General features: G+C 36.2%; 2 protein-coding genes across 6 annotated transcripts in view; one reads left to right on the top strand and one right to left on the bottom strand.

The window, feature by feature from the left end:
- Positions 1–15,720, bottom strand: part of LOC131688768 (pickpocket protein 28-like) — a 179,839-nt gene extending 164,119 nt beyond the window's left edge. Inside the window, exons 1-2 of the mRNA XM_058973278.1 lie at positions 15,675–15,720; positions 15,431–15,510 (exon numbers count right to left, since the gene is read on the bottom strand). Of these exons, the coding sequence (XP_058829261.1) occupies positions 15,431–15,510; positions 15,675–15,680 (86 nt within the window). The 5' untranslated portion in view covers positions 15,681–15,720. The remainder of the gene's footprint in view (positions 1–15,430; positions 15,511–15,674) is intronic.
- The window catches only part of LOC131688769 (uncharacterized), a 104,936-nt gene that overhangs the window by 76,595 nt on the left and 10,762 nt on the right, over positions 1–17,579 (top strand). The window lies entirely within an intron of this gene.

Consider the following 17,579-nt stretch of genomic DNA (forward strand, 5'->3'; position numbering starts at 1 on the left):
TTACTTTAAATTCTGAATGGTTTTACGTCATGTGAGCAACAAGCTTGAAGTTTATGATTTACTTAGTTTATCCCCGGATAGAATTTTACAATAGCATTTACCTTACAAACAATCATAAAACAATAAATATTATACTATGCTATATTTTTCGATTGAAACACAAAGTGTGTTTTAGTTTTGAGGGATTTGCGTCAAGCCGGCGCTAATCTATTCCGACAATAAGTTAGTGTCGGTGTCTGATGAGGCGAAGCCGAAACGCAACTAAGTATGAAAAAAGGATTTGTGCCCTCCTGTACAAAGACTAGTTTTACCAACAAATTTTCACCCTAGTGAGAAATTTTGGTTTTTACCAAATTTTCCTCCTTAGGGTGAAATATAGCATAGTGCTTTCGCATAGGCCTTCTAATCCATGACAAGTTTCGGCTTCACTGTGTCTCATCGGCATAAACAGAACTTCTGCTCGAACGGGACATCACGCCAGTCAAGCCGGCGCTAATCTATTCCGACAATAAGTTAGAGTCGGTTTCTGATGAGGCGAAGCCGAAACGCAACTAAGTATGAATAAATATTATAGTTATTCACTGTTTCACTGTTCAGCAAAGAACTGATACAGTGCATTCACATTAAATTTTACTGTTTTCGAGAAAAAAATGTGTGGAGAAAAATTGATTTTTTTAATGTTAAGATACATAACCACCCCCCTTTTTCACTGTAAAAGTCTATTTTACATTGAAATTTACTGTAAAAACGTTAAAGTTTGTTTTTGTATTGTAGCATAATACTAAAACTTACTGTAAATTATTGTAAAATTACTGTAATGTCACAGTGAAAATCATGGTTTTGTCACTGTATATTTCTATTCGGGTCCTCCTTAAGGAACGTAAACGCAGTTCATATATGTATCTTGCAATATTCAAATTTTTGTTAGATTTTTAAATGTACCTTGAAGAGACAAACATGAATTAACATCAACGCTATCAAATGGTTCATTAACATCTAAATAGTATGTGTTATTAAATTCATCCCAGTGGGTACCGTCATCTATGTCAGCTTTGCATAGAAGCTGCTCCATCAGCTTATTTGATGGAGTCATGATTTTGGAAACTAGCAAACCTTTACGCAACTAAGCAACTACCTGGGCCCGATTCCCAACTCCGCGCATTGGTTTAGAGATTTTTCTAAAAAGATTTTTCTAACCCGAGGCGGCGAATAACCTCTCTATAATCGAAACAAAAAAGATGGGTGGGTAATATCAGAGATATAACCACAATGAAGTAGAATACACTTAAGTGTTTCCCTTCTAGCTTGTACTGTAAGTTGTCATCGGAATCTCCAGGTAAGGCTCTTGGGATTATTATTTTTTTAGTCGGAAACAATATCATCGCGGTTAGTGTTCTAGACTATGCAAGTACTTTAAGCTTTTTAAACTAAAAAGAACACCTGCTCAAGCTACTGCTGGGAAAAGTAAGTTCTAGTTTTAATTTTTTTTAGTTTTATGTTACAGAACTGTCAGAATCTAAAACTAAACCACTCCAGAACGTGCCGTTATTTGACTCAAAATTATTTTCCCCAATCTTTCGAACCTGAGTATATGTGCTAAGAACTCTATACATTCAAAACAAAGTTTTAAACGTGTTTCATATGATACAACAGAGAGAACGGCAGCGTACACTAGTTTTAAAGTTCGAAGTAAAACTGTTCAAAATAATAATTCAAATCCCTCTGCTGGGGATGTGATCGTTTCCTTTCCAATTCCACTTTTGAAGTGCTATACTAAACACGACGCTGCTGAATATACCCTAAGGAATTCGATTAATGTAAAATACTATTGCTTAAAAACCTTTCATAGCAATAAAAATCAATCAGTACTTTAGCTTGGTAGGATGGCACTACTCTTTGGGTTGACTACCAAGAATCACTATGGATTAGTTTCGCAAAATTTCGAGAACAAATCAACACTGAACCTGCTCTAAAATAACTCAATCTCCTCGCCCACAAAAATCGCTAACACCCACTATTCGGTAGGCGTAAATTCAGTTCAGTCCGCCAGTGCTTCAGAAATACCTACAGAAGAATTTGATAAAAACGCATCACGTCTATCCGAAATAGGAAACCTGTGTGTCCATAGGCTCATTATTCTACAAAACAGCCATAAGCCCGTCTTAAGAGCCAGTTTTTCAAAAGGTGGCACCCCTTAGTTCGAGAGGTCGTATTAAGGTGCTCCGATTTCGATGAAAATTTCAGCGTTTGTTTGTGCATATGTCGGAGAGACTTCTGTCAAATATTAGAATCCTACTTTGAAATTTTAAAATCTCTCTAACTGCAATTTAACTTGATGAAATCTAATTCAATTTAGTTTTTCTGAAAAAAAAAAAGCTTTGGTAGAGGTTAAAATAAAATGATTTGTAATCGATACATTGAAAATTGATAGAATTTTGAATTGGATGCAAATTACAATATATTTTGAAGACAGGAAGAATCTGAAAAATTGTAATAATTCGCTAATAACAAAAAGATGGGTGGGTAATGTCTAGGACATAACCGGAGTGTCGTGACTACTCGTTTGACTTGTAATTCAAATCGAATGATACTCAATGAAATATGTGGGAATGTTTCAAGTTATTCTTTATAATAATTATGGTGGTTTTGAAAAGAACCTTTATTGTTGGCGTCTGCGTTGATAGGGGATGCGCTGGATTCTAAGCTGGTTGAGACATTCATTCATGAAATGAACAATTTTCTTGCTTTGAAATATCAATGTTAAAATCTCTCGAAACAACCATCGGAATCTTTTTCGTACAGAAATGAACACACTTAGCAAAAAACTAGGAGCGGGTAATGTCCGGGACATAACCGCGATGATCATATTCTTAAAATTCTGCTTGTATCTCTTTCAAATGGCTAAATTTTACGCATTAAGTTCGATTCACCGGGCTCAGTGAAATTTTCCTGGGGATCCCGTTCGTTAGTATATTCAGCAAAACAATTTTATTACCGAGTTCTCCGTATTGAATACAGGTCAATAATTTCATATAATGATTTCAACAAGCAGACAATGTGCATGTATGACAGGTGGGAGTGTTCTGAAGTGGTTTTAGTGGAGGTAACAACATAAAATCATGTATTGGACATTTTACAATGATTCTCCTTAACCCTGCAAAACCACGGGGTTGGCAGCAGAGGGTTAAGTTGTTTGGAAGAGATGACAGTTAATATATGATAACTAAAAATATAAAATTGTTCTATAAATTGCAAAGTTATTGCCGCGTTGACCTGAAAATTTGTCATTTCATTCATAAAGGAACAATCATTGAAATTACGTCAATTTATGCTTTGCAAGATTTGAAATAACTTCGAAGTGTGGTCACGACACCCCTGTTATGTCATATACATCACCAACCCATCTTTTCATCATTCGTTTTGGTGTAGCTTTCGCTTAGTGGCAGAGTTGCGACATTCACTGATTTTCTTGGAAGGATTTGCAAAAACCTTCGAGTTTGTAGATTAGAAAAACATTTTCTTATGATTCACTGGTAAAAGTACAGAATTACCAAGCGCAAACTTAATACTAGTTAATAAAAGAAACTTTCTAATTAAATTCTTTTTCCATTTTACATTCGTCCTAATAAGGACGGTTTGTAGATAACTATGTTGATACAAGACGGAAATCTTTTAAAACAATTAAAACCTTACCGACGATTGTTTTTACTGCGTACATACATCTTTCCCCTTTCGCAGCTCACACCGAATGAGTACGCTTCGCATCAAGGTGTTCCTATTTATAGACTTTACAATGCAGATGGAAGGCCGTCCTTTTGTTCGATAAATGAAAATATTTTCATCATTCGTTTTGGTGTAGCTTTCGCTTAGTGGCAGAGTTGCCACATTCACTGATTTTCTTGGAAGGATTTGCAAAAACCTTCGGGTTTGTAGATTAGAAAAACATTTTCTTACGATTCACAGGTAAAAGTACAGAATTACCAAGCGCAAACTTAATACTAGTTAAAAAAGAAACTTTCTAATTAAATTCTTTTTCCATTTTGCCTTCGTCCTGATAAGGCCGGTTTGTCTATGTTGATACAAGACGGGAATCTTTTAAAACAATTCAAACCTTGCCGACGATTGTTTTTACTGCGTACATACATCTTTCCCCTTTCGCAGCTCACACCGAATGAGCACAGTTTTCATCATGGTGTTCCTATTTATAGACTTTACAATGCAGATGGAAGGCCGTCCTTTTGTTCGATAAATGAAAATATTTTCATCATTCGTTTTGGTGTAGCTTTCGCTTAGTAGCAGAGTTGCCACATTCACTGATTTTCTTGGAAGGATTTGCAAAAACCTTCGAGTTTGTAGATTAGAAAAACATTTTCTCATGATTCACTGGTAAAAGTACAGAATTACCAAGCGCAAACTTAATACTAGTTAATAAAAGAAACTTTCTAATTAAATTCTATGTTTGTCTATGTTGATACAAGACGGGAATCTTTTAAAACAATTCAAACCTTGCTGACGATTGTTTTTACTGCGTACATACATCTTTCCCCTTTCGCAGCTCACACCGAATGAGCACAGTTTTCATCATGGTGTTCCTATTTATAGACTTTACAATGCAGATGGAAGGCCGTCCTTTTGTTCGATAAATGAAAATATTTTCATCATTCGTTTTGGTGTAGCTTTCGCTTAGTGGCAGAGTTGCCACATTCACTGATTTTCTTGGAAGGATTTGCAAAAACCTTCGGGTTTGTAGATTAGAAAAACATTTTCTTACGATTCACAGGTAAAAGTACAGAATTATCAAGCGCAAACTTAATACTAGTTAATAAAAGAAACTTTCTAATTTAATTCTTTTTCCATTTTGCCTTCGTCCTGATAAGGCCGGTTTGTCTATGTTGATACAAGACGGGAATCTTTTAAAACAATTCAAACCTTGCCGACGATTGTTTTTACTGCGTACATACATCTTTCCCCTTTCGCAGCTCACACCGAATGAGCACAGTTTTCATCATGGTGTTCCTATTTATAGACTTTACAATGCAGATGGAAGGCCGTCCTTTTGTTCGATAAATGAAAATATTTTCATCATTCGTTTTGGTGTAGCTTTCGCTTAGTAGCAGAGTTGCCACATTCACTGATTTTCTTGGAAGGATTTGCAAAAACCTTCGAGTTTGTAGATTAGAAAAACATTTTCTCATGATTCACTGGTAAAAGTACAGAATTACCAAGCGCAAACTTAATACTAGTTAATAAAAGAAACTTTCTAATTAAATTCTTTTTCCATTTTGCCTTCGTCCTGATAAGGACAGTTTGTCTATGTTGATACAAGACAGGAATCTTTTAAAACAATTCAAACCTTGCCGACGATTGTTTTTACTGCGTACATACATCTTTCCCCTTTCGCAGCTCACACCGAATGAGCACAGTTTTCATCATGGTGTTCCTATTTATAGACTTTACAATGCAGATGGAAGGCCGTCCTTTTGTTCGATAAATGAAAATATTTTCATCATTCGTTTTGGTGTAGCTTTCGCTTAGTGGCAGAGTTGCCACATTCACTGATTTTCTTGGAAGGATTTGCAAAAACCTTCGGATTTGTAGATTAGAAAAACATTTTCTCATGATTCACTGGTAAAAATACAGAATTACCAAGCGCAAACTTAATACTGGTTAATAAAAGAAACTTTCTAATTAAATTCTTTTTCCATTTTGCATTCGTCCTAATAAGGACGGTTTGTAGATAACTATGTTGATACAAGACGGGAATCTTTTGAAACAATTCAAACCTTGCCGACGATTGTTTTTACTGCGTACATCCATACGATCTTTCCCCTTTCGTAGCTCACACCGAATGAGTACGCTTTGCAGCCTTCGATGTTTTGGTAGCATTTTTAGTGGCAGTTACTACCGCCTTTTCAGTGACTGCGTTTCTTAGCCTTTGGCTTTTTGGCCTTCTCACCGCCACCACCGTTTTTCCTCTCTCCGGTGGTAGCCAATTTGATTGGTCGTCCGATGCAGCTTCTCACGACCACGCACGTCTGTTATGCACTGCGTCTTACACACGTCTGGCTTTGAGAAAAGCTGCGACACCCCTATTTATAGGTTTTATCATTAATGTTGATTCTCATTTAAAGTAGTTTTTGAACTATTTAAACAAATTTTATATAGCAAACAACGTATCGGTAGCAAGCGTTGAACGTTTTCCTTCCGATTTATGAAACAAGATTGGCAATCCGTTTAGTAGAAGAAAAGTTATTAAGGTTCAAATTGTACGTAACGCTTTCGCTAATATTCACTACTATCGCTTTCTCGCTCGTTCTCGTGGCGTGCATATGGGCCTTTCCTTTCCGTCCGGCTTCTAATGGCATAACCAAAACTAATATGCCGGCTTTCCCCCACCAACTGCTCTCGTCAAGCAACCCAATACGAATAATCATAGGAACAAACATGTAGTGGACCTATATATAAACTTTTCATTATTTTATTGTTCGGTTGCTGCACAATATTGACGGCTGTGTGCGGGATGGGCTGAAAATTTTCACTTTTCCGAGTCGTTTTCGAAAGATTATTCAAAACACTATGTTTCCGTTGATAATGAATGTCCTACATATTCCAAAATTTAATACAACATTGGTACAAATATTTTCGACAAAATGCCGAAGAAATTGATTAAATCCATTCAGTACAACAAAAGATATAAGCGTTCAAAATCTTACATCATTTTTCTTCCGAAATTTTGAAAAGGGGCCCCTATATTGAAAGGTAAGTCGTTAGTCACGACAAAACACCCCAAAAAGTTATTACCATATGCTTATAGTCCTAAGTTTAATCTAAAATTCATCCATACAAATCTACCCTCAATTAAGTTGTTGCAAAGAGCTATAACTTTCTCGAAATTGTCATTTTTTTCAAGGTAAAATATGAATGCTTTCTAATGAATCGATTACATATCAAAAACGATATGTCCTATTTTAAACCCCACCCAAAGTCCTTCCAGAAAAGCTAAACAGAATAAGATTTCATCAAGTTACACTAGAGTTAGAGAGATTTTAAATCAAAATCGGAGAACATCAATACGACTAGTGATAAAATTTTGAAAAACTGGTTCTTGAAACGAAAGAGGCCCATAATTATGAAAGTTCTGAAGAGAGTTTTCCACGGTTTTCTCAAAATTTGATCGTTCTATAACAGACAGCAGACGTTTAGACTTTTATTAAAGTCATGTAACTGAATTCTTAAACCGAATGTCTTTTTTCCACATTTTGCCATGATCTTAAGAAAAAGAAAAGAGACGTTTGTTAGTTCAAAATTGGGTCATTAAATGAAGAATAAAATTATCCTTTTATTTCATAAACTGATAGAGCTCATCTTTCTAAGTATAACGATATATATGTTCAACCTTTAAAACTTCAGAATGATTTTTGGTTGATTTAAAAAAAATGTAAACACGTCCTCATTTCACACTATCGATCTTCCTTGACAGTGAATTTAGCCACACGGGTCAGCATTTTTGAGTTTTCCGAGAAAAAGCATAGGAATTGAGGTAGTTCAATGAAAGATATGGTCGTGATAATCCGATTTCGCAAAAAAAATGTGGTTTTGCGTACAAAAAAGTGGAAAAAGTTCGATTACGTATCTTTAATGTCAGCTGCATCGGAAAAAATCGAAAGCATATGGCTTAATGATCCAATTGGAGAATATTTCACTGAATATCAGTAAACAATTGTGGCTTTGGTAAGATATAATTTTCTAATTTATCTGGATACAGAACTATTTAATCATGGATGTTCTTTCATGACTAGCTGTCGCATGCCAGATTTTCCAGATTTTTTGGAAGATGCAAGATTTGGATTCAAAATACTCGGCAACGCTGCTCGCATGCCAAACGAGCAACATCGTGACTGTAAGGAACGGACAGTCTGGCATCCTAAATATACGTACACGGTTTAATTTTATGCGAGGTCATGCCACCCCGACCGAAAATCCATAGCGTCGACCACTTGTACCGTCTGGACTTTATAGTCATGATGTTGCTCGTTTGAAATGCGAGCGACGAATGATTCAAACGGACAGATTTTGGCGTAGGACTACGTCTTTGTTTTCGATATTAGGGTGCACTTTGCAAATTCACCAAAAACGGTATGTAACGAAAAGTGTTCAGGTTTTAAACGCTTATAATTCAACTAGAGTAATTTCGGAAGAGATGTCGCGTCAGGTGAGATGCCGCACTCTCTATATCTCGTATATAGGGTTACTTTTAAACGGTAATACGGTATTGTGAGTTTGTCTTTCGAAGAATTGCAATACTGGAGATGTAAATATTTTTTTTTAGAAAATTGTATTAATGATTATGTGTGTCCAGTTGCATCGCGCGGTGCCGAAAATTTTTTAGCACCTCATTTAAATTTGGTTTTTTTTAAATTGTTCGTTTTTTAGTAAATAATGAATCGGTTGAATAGCTGGGACCTTTTAGAAGGCATTCTGATCATGAGCACGGTCATCCATAATTTCAGAGGAAAATGTCGTCGTGCGGCATCTTTCCCCTAAAATTGGGAGAGATGCCGCATCAAAATTGCGGGTGAGATGCCGCACTCGATGGGGGAGGATGCGTAGCTAAAATGTATTTTTTTCACCTCGGAATGCCATTAAATGATCATTTGCGTCAGGTATAGGTTCTTAATAAGGTACATCCACAAACTAACGGACCTAACATAGTGACATATAGGATAATTAATCTATTTATCTATATATTTGAACGGGTGATATGTATCTAAGTATTAGTTACTTCGGTTTAGTCTTTAAAGTTTCAGGCACTAATTTTCATGAACGCATTGATTTGTAGTGATGTCAATATTGGGATAAAAACGAAAATTTAGAGAATTGATGCTATTTCAAAATGAATCTTTTAAGAACAAACCTAAGTTATATAAATTCATTGTTAAGAGAAACAACCAAACACTGATTTTAAGGAACCGCTACTAGCACATAGATATATGTATATCGCTCGCACAAATATATAGATAAATAGTACTCATAATTAAGTTACTCCAACTTAACCTTCACACAAGGTTGCGAAAGATGAATATTTTTAAAATGTCGAATAAAAAAATGTTTCCAGAAATGGTAGTATCCCCTTAAGAAAAGTGAAGAGAACTAAAAAATACTTTTGCTCCCAATTTTCAGTTTGTGACTACGGTGCGGCGTCTCACCCGCACATGCGGCATCTATCCCGCAATGACCTTTTTTGTAAAATACTCGTGGAAATTTGATGATTTTTTTCATGACAAAGCCATTTCACAGTTTCCTAGAAACTTGTCGCAATTGATAAAAATGATTTCATCAATTATTGAATGGTTTACTTTGATGCAGGATCGATTTTTAGAAATGTGCGGCATCTCTCCCCAAATTACCCTATCTCACGATAAATTTTCATTTTTGCGCATATCGCCCCGAAATAGAACAGATTCCAATAGATAAACCCAAAGATAGTTGATATCATGGCACAAAATGTAGCGCTTCCCAAGTCTGGGACGACAGATTGATGTACCTAGCGCACAATTCTTCTATGAATGACGTCATCATCGATTTAAATTTATTTAAAGGACGGATTTAGCCGGGAAAGCTCAGTTGCCTATAGAACGGCGGGCGGAGCAGATCACAGCGCTGCGTGTTTTTACAGCCAGTGTAGCTGAGTGAAAAGATTCGTTACACTGGCTGTGGAGGTACGCTATCCAGTGCCGTCCAACACGCGACTGAGCTTGTCCGTTCAAACACTATGCTTTCTTTCGTGTTGTGCTCGTTTCCAGCACACTTTTATGTTGAATATCGGACATAATTATTCGTACACAAAATTGCTTGTACAGTCGAGCTCCATGTGTAAAAACGGTTGACATTGCATCATGGTGCTAGTTGTCTCTTTCGCTCTACCCATCATCATCAGCGTTGACTCATTTTGCTTTGTGCGTATCTTCCATTCGTGTACGGACATGTGTGTGAGTACACACAGCTGCGTTATTCGAGCATTGTACAACTGAACACCGTTCGCTTGAGTGCAATGTTTGAGACGAATGTATAGGTGGGTATATCAAATTTGTTAGCGGTTGCATGCGTAGCCTGCATGATAGTGATCTGTGCTTTCATTGTGCAAAGACAAAAACCTTCTAAGGAATAAATATACGCGAATCGATGGAAAGCACAACGAAAATTTATTATTTACGTTCGATCATTTCCATTCAGCCAATCCTACTGTGAATCAGCTAATAGGTACATAGCCTATTTATGAATGAATGCATGAATACCACTAAAAACAGTTGCAAAAACGCATCTAAGTTCATATACAAAATTGTTTTAGATTCTTGTAAAATTTATAGCTTCTATATATGCTTAAGACCTCTGCTTTCGATATATTGTAATGGTACTTTAGGAAAGTTATAATCATGGCAAAATATAACTACAAAGCTAGGTGTATATATGAAATGTGATTATATTGTCCAAAATTAGATTTTTTTTTTCACCGGTCCGCGTTTTTTACCGCAAATAATCGAAAAGTTTTTAATATTTTTAAAAGCAAATAAATATAAATCGATACCTAAACTGATTCTCAAGGAAAACATGCATGCTCATTAGCGAAAAATGTATTCGGCGTTGGATTGATTTCTCAAACAGCTTGAAAAAGGCGGAGAGCAAGCTGATGGGTCGGTAGCATTTGGAAACGGAAGGAAGTTGACGAAGGTTTGCTGAAGTTGTTTATGATAATTCCTGTTACGAATGGTCGAGAATTCTCACCTGGATAACCCTTGATAGAGAACTGAAAATTTATCCCGGACACCAGTTCTCTGATGTTGCCTCCGTATTCCGTTTTTTTCGTAATGTTATCAATTTGGAGAGAGCTGCTCAACTGATTTTGTAGCGCGGGTACCGCCCTGTCTCAGGCAATCACGATAGCTCATTCGAGCACCGTGTAGATATCCACAGTAGTAGATCGACGTTTGTGTTCTTGTTGATACGTCACTGAAACGCCTCCCAGTTGGCGCGATGCTAGTTTCACTGATTCTGATGTTAGAATGTTTCGGCTGTAGCACCGCCGGGAAGTGGCCGGACGACAAATCTCTGAAGATGACCGCTTAATTTGACGTCACGGAATGATCAAATTACGCACATCACTCTTGTGGATTAAAGATAATCATTTCTAGGCAACATCATATTGACCGATGTGTCAAACAGATGAAATAATTCAAAGATTTCCGAAAGCTACCGACCCATCGCTTATTTTAGTAAACTATTCTCAGTGTCATGTCTGGTAGGTCTGTGGTTGGTTCTCATTGAAAACAAAACGCAAAACAATTAAAACTCATATTTTTGGCAAATAAGTACGCAGTTCCTCACGTCAAACACCTTCCATTTTGTTTTCGCTGGGATCACAAACAACTTGCATGATAGGTATGATAAATGTCTTTAAACTGATAGTAAGAAAACTGTATTGTTGACACAATTTTATTTCTACCCAGAGGGCGTCCTTCATACCAACTAGGCAAACTTCCCCTACACAAGTTGATGAATTAATCAGCGCAACATAAAAATAACTAGAGACAGCCTAACTGCGCGAAGTTGAGCAGCGAGCGGAATAGAAACATTTGAAGACAAGCTACGAGTTTTACCTATGGTTGTTAGTCAATCATGTAGATAAGGCAAACTTTGATTTAGTGACAAGTTTATCACATTTAACAAGCAGTTGGTTTTTTGTAAGATTGTGCACTAGCGAACATGATTCAAGCACAAAATATACCATATGGGGGTGCTCTATTTATGATGCAATGCTTTTGGTCAGTTTGTGAAGAGTCTGTAGCCAAGAAAGGATTATCACGAATTTGGTCGGGCCAAACAACGGATAAAAGACAGGCCATATTCGATTATCCGTAGGGTGCAGAAAAATTTCGTTTCGGATAATCGAATCAAAAAAAAATGTTATTTTTTTCTTCATGAAATATATTTGTTATATGTTGAAAAACAGTATCTAAGGTACATGCATCAATGTTTGACTTATGGTACATGCATTAATGTTTGACTTATAGACGAATATCGACCACTTTATATTCTATAAAGTGAAAGTAGAACATGTGATAAGTTATTTAGCCAACAAATTTTATTTTAAAGTATTGTGTTCGATTAATTTGGATTAACATATTTATTTTTGGTTTAATAATCAAGACATATAAAACTAAATTCTCTGCGTGAAACTTCAGTCAATAGTTAATACTGGTTTCGGTAAATTCAGACAGAAGTAACAACTGATTTTGAGATTACGCACCACTGCACTGATTTGTATACAACAACATAACTTTGGGAATCCTCTAAAAGAGAAGCTACACGCTATATTCCACTGAGAAGCCCAAAAATTTGTTTCAAAACCATCCAACACAAGTCCAGTAATGGACGCCTGCTGAACGGTCTGCTGGGTGTCGCCCAACGTTGTTCCAACAAAGAACCAGCATTGGACGATTGGAAACATGAATTTCTTAGGGGGATGAATTTTGCACACGTTACGAATATCAAAAGTGCACAACTTTTTATGCGCACGACATCAAGAAGCGTGCGTTGTTCAATCAGCAGCAGTAGGGGAGCCCGATGATAGTTGGCAGTTGGGGTAAGTTGGCGGAATCCCTTTTTCTCTGTTTCTATTAGACATATAGCGCCGCCTCTTCTTGTGTACCTCAAGTTATGTGAAACCCGTTATTCAATGTGGTTTTGTTGCAAAACGATTTGTTTGATGGAAGTTGTGGATGATATTGTGTTTTTTTTTGAATTCGTTTATTTGGCACGGCTCAATGCGTTAGCTTCACGGAGCCTTTTATATATTTACATGATGTAAATTTTATATATATTATATATTTACATGATGTAAACAATAAAAATAATAAACAATTAATGCTAAGATCGATCCCGTACGCGCGACTTGCCATTGCGCGCGGAGATCCATTTTCATGTCGGGGAAATCCTTACATTTACGTCAACTATATCATGGGGGTCATTTGTATCTTCGTCGTCTTCGCACATGTCCGGGTCATCATCGGGGTTACTGCCTTGATGTTCGCGATCAGGTGTTGTTCCTAACTTCTTTCCCTTTCGGGTCACGATCGTGAACCCTCCGTCATTGCTAGTAGCTACCTCGTTGCTAGAATTAGCTGTTGAGTTTGTGGTACTTGACGCGGTTTTCGCGGTTGTCATTATTGCTTGAACAGCAGCCACGAATTTGGCAACCGTTTGTGGCTCAGGGAATACCAAGTAAATTTTCTAAATTTTAAATACTTTGCGTTATTTATGGTGATTTTCAGTATATTTCCCGAATGATTATATTTTTCGATAGCGCGTGAAAAGAGCTTTCAGTATCCGTATAGATATTACATCTATCCACAAACAAAAGTTATTTTTTAAATGGTTTTTAATAAAATATGCGGTTGGGGTGAATTAGCGGTGCTGCACGCGGGGCAAGTACTGTTTACAGTGCAAAAAAGTCATCAAAAAAATTTCTTCCTGGAATTCACTCCAAAGTAAGAATATCTTTTTCTTGTGTATTTCGCCAATGTAGGAGACATTTATTCCGGCCAATTGCATGAAGAATTTCGAAACTTTGCTTTTGAATAGGGAGTACGCGTCAAAGTCAAAATGCCGGGATATTGAAACTGAAATACAATAGCGAATGTCGGTTAATATACAGTTTTCTCGACATTCAGCACGTTCCAAAAGGGCCCTTGAAGTGATTGAATCTCCATTTGATTGCTTAGTTTTTGGCGTATACTCACATACCGCCAACTTACCCCGGGCCGCGGTAAATTTAAGGGTTTTCCGCGTCCCATATTTTTTTCTCTAAAATGGAGACAATGCATCAAACACTTTAAAAAAATCAGAAATGTTACCAACAGTCTGCTCTTTCATGCCGCGTGTTCTATTTTGCAAGATCTACCTACATCAACGCGATAAAAATTGAAAACTGAAAACACCACCAACTAGCCCCGGTCTCCCCTATCATCATCGTCATCGTGCGCTCTAGAGATATTGTTTAGCGAGCCAATAAGAAACTAGCTGAATCTTGGTTCTTGGATATTTTAGCTATAAATTTGTTTGTTCAAACATTAAATGAATCAGTAGGTTATACATCGTCACAGTAAACTTTTTTTTCTTGTTTGCTTGGTGGAAACATCATCCAGGATCTTCATTTGTCCATTGTTCGGCGTTCTACCGAGTCAGTTAAAGGCTGTTCAGGGCATCTACTTCGCAAAGAATTATATTAGCGCTGTTCTTTTCAGGGCGGTGCAAAGTACTGACTACAGTGAAGATCCTATTTTATTAGTCTTCGTGTTTGTCCGCTTCCGAATTTTACTACAACAGAGTTTGTCAGCTTTTTGGCCTGATTTTGTCAGCCACATTTAAAACAAGGTCTTCTGATTTAATTCCCCTATGTTACACAATGGAATTAAAGCGAAATCCATTGTGTGAGTGTGTTAAGAATTCAAAATGTCGATGTTCTTAAAATATTTAAAAAGTTTCAATCTTTTTTCAAACTGTTGCGATAGTATACTGATTCCGAAGAGTATTTTAGAGTTTTATTTCATACCTTAGATAGTCCCAAACAATCTGAAACCAATATGTTCAGATTTCGTCAGTCCAAAATACATAATGGGGCTAATAAAATCGGTCATTGCATTCATTCTAAAAATTACAGAGAAAATCACAGGACTCTACAGAAAATGTAGTTTGTAGCCAAGCGATTAGGTGCATAAAATTTTAGAGCACACCGCTTTGAATAGAAATATTTGTTGATCAAATGAAATCTCTTTATTTTTCCAAATTATTGTAATTTTTAAGAGATTAAAACTTTGTGCTACTAGGAAATGTAGTTGATATCAATTTCTATCGATTTTTGTATATAAATATTGGGATAGAAAAAAAAGGTTTTTTTTGTAAAAAATGCGAAATTTCTGTATTTTCACGTATTTTTGTGAAGATTTTCCAAAAATTGTAGCTAGTATCGATTGTAATCGATTGGTGTACAAAAATATATAACTCATTGCATCGAATTCAAATTTTTATGCTAATTATATAAAATTTCGGTATTTCTATGAAGATTTCATAATTTTTTAGAAAATATTTATTCTTTCAGAAACTGTAGTTGGTATCAAATACAATTATAGATCTGTAATGTAGCTTTAGAAAAAATAATATGTGGACAATTGAAACAATTTTTTCGAAATACGGATAATCGAGTCATTTTCTACGTATAATCGAGTTACGGATAATCGACTCTACGGATAATCGAGACTACGGATATTCGAATATGGCCTGTATCGGGAACTGATAAAATCGGATTTTTTCTGTTATGATTTTCGTCGCAGGTCAGTTAATTTATTTTAGAGTCCGCGGATAGTTTTTCTTTTACTCGATTTGATAGTTGGACAAGATGTCATGCATGCTAGAAATCAGACGCTGTCGCAAAATTGCAACATACCAGTGCTCCTCCTGTTAACAAAAAAGACTTACATCGTAGAAACTTGTATTGTAATTGAGACATTTCCAAAATCAATAGCATACTTTGTTCTCACTCACAAGTCATTTAAACTCAATCGCTACTAATGAGCAATGATCCGAACTCACATCAAAGAGCCGAAAAACAATCAACATACTTTCATACTTCACTCCTAATGATATCCTAATTCACCACCTCACTCTAGATCAACACGCGGCAATTAATTTGCATAATAATCAATATTTATGTATGTCGCCTAACCTCTCGCGTGCTCCACGTTCATTTGCACTGAGTCTTTATGAACCTCCGTCCGAACCGAGCTAAAAAGAAAATTACTTTATTTAATGCTGGTAATAGAATCGTTGCATAGAGGGGTATTAGAACAAATTCCTGGTCAAAACCGAAAATCAAAAGTTTTTGAGGTTTTATTTAATTATATTTTCTTCTACACGTATACCGCATGTCGTAGTAACATTAAAGGAATGTCAAAATTTGTTAAAGAATTGTTGAAACAATGGAACAATGTACCTTTACCGCTAATCATCTGGCGATGTAACCGGATAAACATCTTTATTCACACAGATCATCTGCCAAGTGCAGGTTAATAGATACCAAATTGTATCCAGAATTAGTTATTGTGTATTTTTATTTCATATTAAGGCATTACAACACAAATAGCAGCAAATAAATAATTTTGACCAAGATTAGACCCTAGCTGCTCCCCTGTGTACGTCGACTGCATGCATGTACCCAGCTCACAGAATATGGTGTGGTTTGCGGTGTTACCGTTCACCCTAGGCTACGATAGAGACTCGCTGGGACCCAAACGTCGTCGGCGTGTTAATGACTCGACAAGAAATGACAATTATGTTCCATTGTAAAGCCGCCGGATCTGAACCACTAACAAACCACTGTCACAACCGAACCGATTTACAAATGTAAACAAACATTCGAAATGAGCATACTTTCGCTACATGCTACATGAAATTATCGATCTAAAATATTTTCGAAGGGAGAGATATTCCTCGAAAAATTCATCGTAGAGACTCAAAGCGGTGCAGAGTCGAGAAATTACTCGTTTAATTGCACCTTTGCAGCACACTGCTAAACGTAGTGTAAATTGCCATATAGATCCCCATCATCCTGTGCCGCGTTGAATGTAGGTCTAGGGGGCATAATCATATCGTTAAAGGTTATTGAAAGATTAACCGGACCGATCAGGGTAGATGGAGGTGTGCAATTATACTCCCAACGTGGTGTTGTTTGTTGCTTGGCAAGTGCTGACTGAGCTCTGATTTTAATGATGATGAATTGATGTGTGTCCGTGAAAATTATGTTATTTACTTTTGGAAAGAATAACTTGAACTTGCCGCTTTCACCAGGTGTTCAAAAATTCGCAAATAGGAAGGAAATCGTTTAGAAAATTGCAGTGGTACCAATACTGAGGTGGAGGATTCACATATGTATAACAACCTGGAAATATACGACTTTCTCAAACTATTACCATGCTGTGGAAGCTTATGCTAATGCTCTAACAAGAAACTTGCGTCTGTAAACTGTAAAATGCCTGGCACCAATTCACATGCTTATAGTGAGACTTTATAAATTTGAATATTTCTTGCAAATTTTATAAGCAGTTGATAACCAAAGAGCTATATAGCATATAGCTCCCGTAATAGGCTTTTTTATTCAGTTCGTTTATTTGATAGTCACAAATGCATTAGCTTGGCGTGCCAAATTCTTTTGTTTTTATATTTTGGATATCTTAAAACTAGGAGGTTACAATGTTGAAATATTTTTTTAAAAAAGAAGAAATTTTTTACAGCTATCTTAAAACTAGAAATTCAATGCTATATACAACAGTGGGATACAATAGTTTGTTTAAATTTTTTTGCAGCTATCTTAAAACTAGGAATCCAGTTAAATATACAAATGAGGGAACATAAGTTTTTTTACGAAAAAAAATGTACAGCAATCTTAAGACTAGGAATTCAGTTTGATATATGAGAATGGGAACAAGTTTTATGAGAAATTTAACAACAATCTTAAAACTAGGAATACA

The sequence above is a fragment of the Topomyia yanbarensis genome, chromosome 3, assembly GCF_030247195.1.
Source record: "Topomyia yanbarensis strain Yona2022 chromosome 3, ASM3024719v1, whole genome shotgun sequence".
Taxonomy (NCBI): domain Eukaryota; kingdom Metazoa; phylum Arthropoda; class Insecta; order Diptera; family Culicidae; genus Topomyia; species Topomyia yanbarensis.